This window comes from Sinocyclocheilus grahami, unplaced genomic scaffold (assembly GCF_001515645.1).
Source record: "Sinocyclocheilus grahami isolate Dianchi unplaced genomic scaffold, SAMN03320097.WGS_v1.1 scaffold815.1, whole genome shotgun sequence".
NCBI classification, from domain to species: Eukaryota; Metazoa; Chordata; class Actinopteri; order Cypriniformes; family Cyprinidae; genus Sinocyclocheilus; species Sinocyclocheilus grahami.
Genome location: NW_015505994.1, coordinates 45,598 through 57,554, shown reverse-complemented (window position 1 = coordinate 57,554; position 11,957 = coordinate 45,598). Strand labels below are relative to the sequence as shown.

Below are 11,957 nucleotides of genomic sequence, written 5' to 3'. Positions count from 1 at the left end.
CACTCACAACACTCATTTTCCTTTTATCAGGGTTCGTACACATTTTTACCAATAAATTTCCATGACTTTTCCATGACTTTTGAGACAATATTTTTGAGACCTAAATGTTCCATTATTTTACAATAAGAATAAAAACCTGTTCAAATTATCATAGCATATGTTAACTAAAATGAATGACTATTAATGTTACTCGTTTGCTTTCTTGTTTTAGTAATAAGTACAAGCTGCAACTGCGCCATACGTTACTCCACATTTCACATCACTGAATATTATCATTTATTTAACTGTGTGGCCAGGATGGCCATTTTGGTGTCATTTTGTGTGTATTTTTGCTGCTTAAATGCAACAAGCTGCGCTTTAGAGCCCTGCATTTCAGCCCGAGCCCAATGGCCCCAACTTATTTATGGCTTCGGGACAATTTTCATGTCATAGCTCAGACACGGGCCAGGCATCAGGCTTGATTCCTCCTTATTTTTATATTTTAGATATCCATCAATTATCATGGTGATGACAAAGATTTGCTGCGCTTGTGGAAACAACACGAGACCGTGCTACCGCGACTGTCAAGAGTGGCTCGGACGGTGTTTACCCAACAAACACAGAACGTTGCCTCCACGTAGCCAACCTTTTAGCAACGTTGTAACAACATGGCTAAAAGGTTGTTGGTTCTACGTTGTGTCGTTGAGGTGGTTACTGCGTTGTCACAATGTTGCCATTCAATCACGGTTCAGGGCCATTGTTGAAGGTTGTGCTTACTGTCTAGACCAGTGTTTCTCAACCAGGGGTCCGTGGACCCCTAGTGGTCCTTGACATAAGGCCAGGGGGTCCGTATAAAGTATGAATTTTTGTATAAATTTTGTATATTTTTACATGACATGTCCCCATGAAAGAAAATTCCAAAATAGCTAATGATATGGCCAAATACTGGACAAGTCAGCTAACTTGAATTATTCTCGACTGCATTTGGTCCTCACAAAGACACAAATGATACGAGTAAATTTTGTTCTGGGGGTCTCCCCTCTTTGAGGATGGTTCTGAATTGGACTGGGGTGCGGTACGCCAAATGGTTGAGATTCACTGGTCTAGACATCCACTGGATGACATGTACTCGTCACTGTTCCGAAGCGCATTTTAAATTTTAACAGACCGTTGGGCCGTTATTCTTCTTCAAGCCAGGATATGTGAGTATTGCTTATGATTTCTCTTTTAGATAAATATGTAAATATCCAAACAAAACCTACAATTTTCGTGTCCAATGTGAGATTTATTTGTTCTGTTAATAAACTGAATGGACAGAATAGCTGATAATTCCCATACCGAGTGTTAGTTTGCGATCGGGTTTGGTGTAGGCTACTGCTAACTATATTTCTTTCAGTATTCAGATATAGTTACTGATATTTAGGAAAAAGTGTTAAACATATTCTGCTCATGTAAATGTGTAAAGTGTTTTAACATTACGCCAAAAGTTATAAGCCATAATGAAGCTATGAAAAGTGATTTGACATTTCAGCACAACAGACAGCGACTGCGCGTACTTGCAAGTTAATGTTCAATCTAGACGACAAATAATATCTATGGTTAGCCATTGGCCAATAAATTGTCAAATTTAACTCGCCAGTGTTTTTGTTAAACCGAAATTCAGGACCTGATTAAACACAATTCTATTATACAGAGTTCTGTGAAATAGATTTCAATGACTTTTTCAAAACTTTCTGGGGTTATTTATTTTTCCAAAACTTTTCCAGGCCTGGAAATTGGGGTTTTAAAATTCCATGACTTTTCCAGGTTTTTCATGACTGTACGAATCCTGTTTTATAAACACACTAGCATGAGTAAATGGACCTAAGCAAAGTCCACTCACTGCAAAGAGGAATAAACATGCTGCAGAAGACAAGTTGTGCAAGTTTAATAAATAACTGACAAGTTCAAAGCTCTCTACTACCATGTTCATTGTTGACACTAAATCTCAGCACAGCCAATGGATATTCTACACCCTAATCTTGTCTTTATTAATGAAACTATGCAAGAGGTCTGGAAAGGGATGTAAAAGTGACATGTAAAAGGCATTGAAAATGCTTTTAGCTCAGATTGTTGCAGTCATGCGATACCTGACATTTTAAAACAATAAAAAAATATATAAAAAGGCATTTAAAAAGATATATAAAAGGCAACACATAAGCATGTTGGGTTTGCGTTTTCTTTATTTTTTTTGGTCTTTTCTTTATTTTTTTGTCTGTTTTCTTGGTTTGCTATAGGGAAGTTTTTGGCACTACATAATTGTCTTAGTGGGTTATGTTTGATTTTACTATCTAAAGCCTTTGTCCTTATGCAAGCAAAATATGAATACAGCTAATAAAAATAAAGTAAATACATTTTAAATCCTTATTTTACACATAAAATAAAAACACTTTTTTTGTACCCCTCCAAAAATAGGGGCATTAAAATATTTGTCATTTTGTATCACAAATCAATGTGATGATACACACAGAAATAAAAGGAAAATAAAACATAAAAACTGTACAAAAATGATAAAATTCATTTTAAAAAGTTTCCAAATGATGCAAAGTTAGTCTCTTTTTTCTATAAGGACCTTGGGCATTGGTTTACAAAGTGTCTTTCTTCATTTCTTCTGTTGAATGTAGTTGAGATGGCCGTGTCGGCCGTGTTGAATCAGCGGGTAATGTTGATTTGCCACCACAGAACCTGCAAGAGAGGCAAAAAAAGGCTGTTGTGAGTGGAAATGTTTCCTGATTTATCAGTGTGCATATTTGTGGCCTGTAAAAACCATAGAGAGGAATATTTAGAGTGATAATGTCTATGGAAAACATGTTGCATGCATCAAATAGTTATTTTAATAGTTCAAATAATTTAGCATTCTGACATTAAGAAAATTAAGCATGGATTCCCCTAAAAAAATAAATAAAATAACACGTTGGTTTGCTTTTTTTGCTTTGTTTTCTTGATTTTTTTTGTGCTCTTTTTTTTTGGTCTGATATCTTGGTTTGCTGTAGGAAATGTTTTTGACACCACATAACTGACTTGCTGGTTTTGATGTTGCCATTTTGAAAAAAAAAATTAATAAAAATAAATAAAATAAGGCTTCATTTTACTTTTTGGGGGGTATTTGGGTATTCATTTTTAGGTATGATTTTCCTATCTAAAGCCTTTCTCCTTAAGAAAGCAAAATAGCATGAATGAATAAATACATACATAGGGCTGCCCCCTATAGTCAACTAATCGTTAGCAAAAAAAATTGCAGGAAAAAAAAAAGGCAAAGTCACGCAGTCTGTGATGGACAGATCGTTAATGGCTGGTCTATGTGGTAATACAGTAGGCCTACATCGGGCAGGACATCCAAACGCTCACCTATCATTCATCGACCTCATATATGGCTTATCATCTGAAATATGTAAGTATTAGCAACTTTACATGGCCGCTCAATCTAATGTTAACCAAGAGAGATGTGCGCTATTCAGTGTCTGTGTGGAGTGGAGCTGAACAGCAGCGTGCGCTCACTGCAGGACAGATGGAGGTGCCGGTGCGCTCACTTGCTCTTAAAATACTGGTCATTGTTGTTCATACAGATAAGAGTAATACATCTTTCAAATCTGTAAAGATTCTGTTTATTTGTGAGCACTCACAATAAAAACAAATTGCGCTTTTGTGAAATAATGAATGCAAACAGGATGCGCTTTCTGCCGTCTCGGTCTCTGTGAACTTGAGCGCGAAACACCATGTATATCTTTACCTTATGGACATGAAAAATATATCTAAAGAGAGTGAAACGTCTGCTTTCAAATGAACCAATTCAAATGGAAAACAAATATTCTCAGATGATGTAATCCGTATGAAACATGCATACAGGCGCAGCAGTACTGCGGAGATGACGAGTCAGTGTCGTCGACTTCATCTCTTAAACCGAAAACAAAGAAAGCAATAGTTTATAAAATTATTAAAATTTTAATGCAGTCTTCTTACTGTTTTTCACTGACACATTCATAACCATTACTTCTGCCGGGGCACTGTGGCAAGCTTTATGTGTGCGCTTGAGCGCATATTAGGCTACGTAGGCAAGACTCATAATGATGATTTAAATGGTTTATTAATAAACTTGTGATTAGTCGACTAATGCTAAAAATTAACGACTACTAGTCGACCAGAAAAATCCTTAGTGAAGGACAGCCATATAAATACATAAAATTAAATAAATGACATCATGTTGGTTTTACTTTTTTTTTTTTGTCTTTTCTTGATTTTTACTGCTATAGGAAATGTTTTTGCCACTACATAATTGACTTATTGGGTTTGAACTGACTTGCCATTGTCCTTAAAGTAAAAATAGCAAAAAGATCAAATAAATACAATAAACTGAAATAAAATAAAAACTTATTTTATTGTTGAGATTAAATGAAAATTCCATTGTTAATTTCCACTTCAAACACATATATAAATTCACAAGATTTGAATGTTTTAGTGTCAACATGTAAGAGAGCAAAGCAGCACTGGTACCTTGTGAGATGAAGGGTTTGTTGGGCTGCTGCAGGTAGCAGCGTGCGCTCACTGCAGGACAGATGGAGGTGCCGGTGCGCTCACTTGCTCTTAAAATACTGGTCATTGTTGTTCATACAGATAAGAGTAATACATCTTTCAAATCTGTAAAGATTCTGTTTATTTGTGAGCACTCACAATAAAAACAAATTGCGCTTTTGTGAAATAATGAATGCAAACAGGATGCGCTTTCTGCCGTCTCGGTCTCTGTGAACTTGAGCGCGAAACACCATGTATATCTTTACCTTATGGACATGAAAAATATATCTAAAGAGAGTGAAACGTCTGCTTTCAAATGAACCAATTCAAATGGAAAACAAATATTCTCAGATGATGTAATCCGTATGAAACATGCATACAGGCGCAGCAGTACTGCGGAGATGACGAGTCAGTGTCGTCGACTTCATCTCTTAAACCGAAAACAAAGAAAGCAATAGTTTATAAAATTATTAAAATTTTAATGCAGTCTTCTTACTGTTTTTCACTGACACATTCATAACCATTACTTCTGCCGGGGCACTGTGGCAAGCTTTATGTGTGCGCTTGAGCGCATATTAGGCTACGTAGGCAAGACTCATAATGATGATTTAAATGGTTTATTAATAAACTTGTGATTAGTCGACTAATGCTAAAAATTAACGACTACTAGTCGACCAGAAAAATCCTTAGTGAAGGACAGCCATATAAATACATAAAATTAAATAAATGACATCATGTTGGTTTTACTTTTTTTTTTTTGTCTTTTCTTGATTTTTACTGCTATAGGAAATGTTTTTGCCACTACATAATTGACTTATTGGGTTTGAACTGACTTGCCATTGTCCTTAAAGTAAAAATAGCAAAAAGATCAAATAAATACAATAAACTGAAATAAAATAAAAACTTATTTTATTGTTGAGATTAAATGAAAATTCCATTGTTAATTTCCACTTCAAACACATATATAAATTCACAAGATTTGAATGTTTTAGTGTCAACATGTAAGAGAGCAAAGCAGCACTGGTACCTTGTGAGATGAAGGGTTTGTTGGGCTGCTGCAGGTAGGGTGGCAGACGATAGGGCATGAAGGATGGAGACAGCGAATACGGAGCAGCACTGCTGTGATCCCAGGACCGAGAGCCCTGACTCACACCGCCAAACTGAGATGGGAAATTAGGATCTAGAGAGATATAGAGAGAGAACAGTGAACACACAGATCTGAACTAACAGACAGCAAAATAACAAACACAATTTTCAAACTGTCACACAACCATTATGAAACCACAAGCTTTCAGGTCAAATTAAATAAATGACATCATGTTGGTTTTACTTTTTTTTTTTTGTCTTTTCTTGATTTTTACTGCTATAGGAAATGTTTTTGCCACTACATAATTGACTTATTGGGTTTGAACTGACTTGCCATTGTCCTTAAAGTAAAAATAGCAAAAAGATCAAATAAATACAATAAACTGAAATAAAATAAAAACTTATTTTATTGTTGAGATTAAATGAAAATTCCATTGTTAATTTCCACTTCAAACACATATATAAATTCACAAGATTTGAATGTTTTAGTGTCAACATGTAAGAGAGCAAAGCAGCACTGGTACCTTGTGAGATGAAGGGTTTGTTGGGCTGCTGCAGGTAGGGTGGCAGACGATAGGGCATGAAGGATGGAGACAGCGAATACGGAGCAGCACTGCTGTGATCCCAGGACCGAGAGCCCTGACTCACACCGCCAAACTGAGATGGGAAATTAGGATCTAGAGAGATATAGAGAGAGAACAGTGAACACACAGATCTGAACTAACAAGACAGCAAAATAACAAACACAATTTTCAAACTGTCACACAACCATTATGAAACTACAAGCTTTCAGGTCATTAGGGCTGTCAATTTTCTTTTTTCAAAATTTCGAATATTCGTCGAATTCGAATTTTAGCTGTGCGTAATGCAGCCTTATCAGTGGCACACAAGATGTGATGACGACGTAGGTGTCATTGTATTCTAATGCTTTTTTAGCCTATCCAGTTGAACCCACTGGATGCGGCGTGCTGCTACGTTGTTCATTTTAAAATATTACGGAAAAAGAGAACATCAATGCAGACATTATGTTGTTTACGTCAAAACTGAAACTAAGCCATTCACACAGAACACATATTTATCGCATTTTCTAGATTTCTCTTGTGTCTCGCACAAGAGAGCCGCATGTTTAGAAAGTATGCAAAATTAATGTAAGTTCAACTTTTAAAAAACATGTCTCAAGACTTTATGGCAGTTTTTCCCCATCCCACAGCATCTCATGTTTTTAAATGAAAAAAAAGTACTCTTTGTGTTTGATTTTCGGCCCTTTGTATTAAACTATACATACATAAATGATGCTGTTTTGTTTCTAATTGTTTAAGCAACTTAATTATATATGGTTTATAAACATTTATGTAATCATTATGCACATTTCCCCCCAAAGATAGTAGTGTTATTTTATTGGTTTGAAGAAACGTGCAATAGTCATATTTTGCTCAATGTGCCCTCTTGTGGCCTCAGGAGAGAAATGAAATAAAAACTGAAATTATGCCTTTCAAAATTCGCATATAATTCAAATATTGATCAATTTTAAGCACAAAATTCGAATTTAGTTTTTCAGCCATTTTGACAGCCCTACAGGTCACCTTCCTTATTTAAAGGGGTCCTATTATGCTTTTTCACTTTTTTAATTTTAGTCAGTGTGTAGTGTGTATGTTTGGGCATAAAAAAGGTCTAGAAAGTTACAAATCTCAAAGTCCACTCCAAAGGGAGATATTTCGTTTTTTAAAAATCCCTTTTCAAGAACTACAACGAACGGCTCCTTTGGACTACAGCGTTGGTTTTCCGGGCTTTGTGACATCACAAAGCGGCTCATTAGAATATCATAAAAAATAATTCCCACCTACAGAATTTGGAATGGTTGGGGTGTGTGGAGGGGCGAGGTTGTGGTTAGAACGCTTGGTTGAGTGAGTGCATCAGACGAGACGACGAAGAAGAAGTGTTGCTGCAGAGTTAGTGCATCAGAGAAAACCAAGAAGAGCTGCTGTGCTGTAGCGTAAAATTTTCAGCATGTCTAGAACAATTCTTACAAGTATAACACGACGTAGCTGGGCGCTGCGGACAGATGCCGAATGGTGCTGCAGGTGTGCCTACACTCATAGAAAAGAATGTATTAGAATTTTAAAGACGTGGCGCAATGCGCCGCTGCACTTCTCGTCGGCGCGCGACCGCCTGAAACGCTGTTTTTTTCACCTCTATGCCCAAACGTCTTTGTTTGGGCTTCCGAAAGCGGATGATGTCAGGAAACAGTGGTTGCAATTTATTTTTTAACTCTGTTCCTGAGCATTATAACCCCAATTTGCTATTGTGTGCTGCGCATTTTACTGAGGACAGCTTCCACATCACGAGTGAGTAAAGTGCCTGCCGGATTCGCCAAAAAGCTTTTGTTGAATGACGGACCAAGGGGGCGTGGCAATAATGAAACACCGTCTAAGCTGTTCGCCAATCACAACGCACTGGGATAGCTAACCAATCACAACACGTTTTGTTTTTTGGAAGGCGGACCTTCATCAAAGCCGGAACTAATCGAGTCGTTCGTGCCAGGCTGGGGAGAAAGTTATTTTAATAATGTAAATTATGTGAAAAATAATGCGTATTCAAGCATGAGAGCATGTTCTAGTACACCCCCAAAACAAAATAAAGACTTTGTAAAAGAGCATAATAGGACCCCTTTAAACTAGTTTCAAAAACCAAGGTTTTTATTAGACTGTGATTTCAAAGGGTTATAGGTGAAACAGCTCTAATCAAGGGCAAGCCTAGTCTAGTAAAACCAGTTCCCAGTGTTTAGTCTAACAGCTGTGGAGTCACCCGGTGAACCCAAAACACCTGTGACACTTACCTGAGCTCTCAAACAGACACTGACTTCATTAATCTCTGAACACAACCATATATTTAGCAGCAAATAATGTTGAGCTGGATCTTATTCATCAGGATTTGATTGGATAGAAATACTTAAGGCTACTTCACTACTGGTTAATATATTTTCCATACCCAAATAGCCTTGGTTACATGAGCGCCAACATTTTTTTCTAATTAAATTTATTTATTTGACATTTTGGCATTTGCCCCCAATAGCTCAAACTAATTAGTAATAACCAAACAGTATTTTTCTTAATGCAAAATCTAATTTGATATTAGAAAAGCAAAATGTAAAAAAGGGTCCTGAAACTTACAAATTTACTAATTATTACAAGTCACCAAAAAATACAAAATTTTCTTTGGCATTACAGTAACAGTTGCAATTTCATTTATTTATTGCATTTTCTTAATGCAAAATACAACTTCTTGTTTGCTGTCCTTTTGATTTTGAGGATAAAATATTAAAATATTATCCTGACTAAATGTTTTTTTAAAGAATAATTTGTTCTGACTGTGCAAAATAAAAGACATTTGCTAATATTATCAGTTTTAATTTGTCGGTTTCCGAAAGCGGATGATGTCAGGAAACAGTGGTTGCAATTTATTTTTTAACTCTGTTCCTGAGCATTATAACCCCAATTTGCTATTGTGTGCTGCGCATTTTACTGAGGACAGCTTCCACATCACGAGTGAGTAAAGTGCCTGCCGGATTCGCCAAAAAGCTTTTGTTGAATGACGGACCAAGGGGGCGTGGCAATAATGAAACACCGTCTAAGCTGTTCGCCAATCACAACGCACTGGGATAGCTAACCAATCACAACACGTTTTGTTTTTTGGAAGGCGGACCTTCATCAAAGCCGGAACTAATCGAGTCGTTCGTGCCAGGCTGGGGAGAAAGTTATTTTAATAATGTAAATTATGTGAAAAATAATGCGTATTCAAGCATGAGAGCATGTTCTAGTACACCCCCAAAACAAAATAAAGACTTTGTAAAAGAGCATAATAGGACCCCTTTAAACTAGTTTCAAAAACCAAGGTTTTTATTAGACTGTGATTTCAAAGGGTTATAGGTGAAACAGCTCTAATCAAGGGCAAGCCTAGTCTAGTAAAACCAGTTCCCAGTGTTTAGTCTAACAGCTGTGGAGTCACCCGGTGAACCCAAAACACCTGTGACACTTACCTGAGCTCTCAAACAGACACTGCACTGACTTCATTCATCTCTGAACACAACCATATATTTAGCAGCAAATAATGTTGAGCTGGATCTTATTCATCAGGATTTGATTGGATAGAAATACTTAAGGCTACTTCACTACTGGTTAATATATTTTCCATACCCAAATAGCCTTGGTTACATGAGCGCCAACATTTTTTTCTAATAAAATTTATTTATTTGACATTTTGGCATTTGCCCCCAATAGCTCAAATTAATTAGTAATAACCAAACAGTATTTTTCTTAATGCAAAATCTAATTTGATATTAGAAAAGCAAAATGTAAAAAAGGGTCCTGAAACTTACAAATTTACTAATTATTACAAGTTACCAAAAAATACAAAATTTTCTTTGGCATTACAGTAACAGTTGCAATTTCATTTATTTATTGCATTTTATTAATGCAAAATACAACTTCTTGTTTGCTGTCCTTTTGATTTTGAGGATAAAATATTAAAATATTATCCTGACTAAATGTTTTTTTAAAGACTAATTTGTTCTGACTGTGCAAAATAAAAGACATTTGCTAATATTATCAGTTTTAATTTGTCGGTTATGTTCATTTATTAAAACGTAATTACTAAAATAACTAGATTACTTATTCATTTTTTAATAATTATATTTAATAATAATAATAATAAATTTTTCCATAACAGCATTAAAAAACAGACAATTTTATAACGTGGCATTTACATTTACATTTTTTTTTTTTTTACTGTGACGGCTTAGCAACATGTTAATGTCAAAATGAATTGAAATCAAAGTGCTATTTGCATAAAGCCTAGATCTCTATAAGGAAAATCTGCTTAGAAAGCATTTCACTAGGCTTTGAAACCGAGCGACAGACACACTAACCAGTGAGTGTGAGTACCACGTGTGTGTGTACCTGTCTTGTTTATGGTGCCGTTCCCCACCAGTGACCCCGGATTGAGATGGTGATTGTGCCAGGGGTGCCCCCTTTCTCTGGCGGGGCCGCCGCCCACTCCACCAGCCGCCCGTCCCGTCGACGGCTGAGCGAAGATGATGCTGGGGTCGTTCAGGTTCATTGGGGCGGGGCTCACCGCTGGCCCGCCTCTGCCGCCCCGGACGGCGAACTTCAGGCCCGGAGAGGACGGGTGGCTGGAGGCGGTGGAGACCCCGGAGCCCTGGATGAGAGGGCCGTGGATGGGCCAGGAGGCCGAGGTGAGGGGCGGCTGCTGGGGGTGGGCAGGCAGGAGGCCCAGCGCCGAGAGCCCGGTGTGATACTGGCCCGGGTGGGAGTGGGGAAAGCTGAAGATGGGGAGCTGGACCTGTGGAACCTGCGGCTGCGGTTGGGGCGGTTGGGAGGGTTTGGAGGTAGAGGATGCAGAGGAAGGCTTGCTGTTCTGCGGAGAGACGGATGCCTGGCTGTAGGGAGACGGCTGAGGGGAGTACGGAGGAGTCTGACGCGTATCAGACTGAAAGGAAACACAGAAAAAGCGTCAGTTCATCTAAAAACCATAATGAAAATATGAAAATGTATGTTCTGTTGCTGGGTGAATGATTTTTTGGCAAACAAAAAATTAAGCATAACCTTGAATATCACAATTTTAATGCCAATACCATGCCAACATCTGTAAATATCAGCGTATATACATCATTTTATATATATAATTCTATATACTCAGTAAATACATAATTCTATATGTATATAGTTTCAATTTTTCTTAGACTAATTTGTGAAAATTAATTACTAATTATACTTTGTTAAATATAAATTCTAAAAAAATTACAAACAGAAATATAATTCATATATACAACACATCTAATTGCTAAATAATTTTTTTGTGTGAAAAAGGTTAATTAAAAAACATGTATTATTTTTTATTATAAATATTAATATAATTATAAATATTATTTATGATTAATAAATTAATATAAAATAATATTTACTTTATTATACACACTATATAATTTCTAAATATTATAAATACATACTAACAGTCATCATTTGTATATTTACTGAAAAGTAAACTAAAATAATTAGATAATTATTAATATAATTACAAAATAAATAATGCAACAAATCTAAATACATATATAAATTAAATAAAAAAAATGTTGTTTGTTGAAAATTGTTGAAGATTAATTTTAACTAGAAATAAATAATACATAGATCAAATATACATTTTTCAAAATTAAACCATATTTTCAGAATCAGAATCAGAATCAAAAAGAGCTTTATTGCCAAGTGTGTTCACACACACACACACAAGGACTTTGTCTTGGTGTTAGGAGCTTCCGGTACAGAAAATAC

At 36.3% G+C, this 11,957-nt stretch overlaps 1 protein-coding gene and 1 long non-coding RNA gene across 2 annotated transcripts; both read right to left on the bottom strand.

The window, feature by feature from the left end:
• Window positions 1-2,191: 2,191 nt before the first annotated feature.
• Window positions 2,192-5,744, bottom strand: LOC107562260 (uncharacterized). The gene is made up of 2 exons (XR_001605964.1): window positions 5,555-5,744; window positions 2,192-2,703 (listed from the first exon to the last, which is right to left on the bottom strand). It is a non-coding gene; the product is annotated as an uncharacterized lncRNA (long non-coding RNA).
• Window positions 5,745-6,031: 287 nt separating this feature from the next.
• Window positions 6,032-11,133, bottom strand: LOC107562250 (terminal uridylyltransferase 4-like; the record flags this gene model as incomplete). Its single annotated transcript, XM_016246860.1, has 3 exons — window positions 6,032-6,060; window positions 6,138-6,290; window positions 10,569-11,133. Coding segments are annotated over 3 exons (747 nt in total), but the record flags the coding sequence as incomplete, so codon positions are not given.
• Window positions 11,134-11,957: the final 824 nt, after the last annotated feature.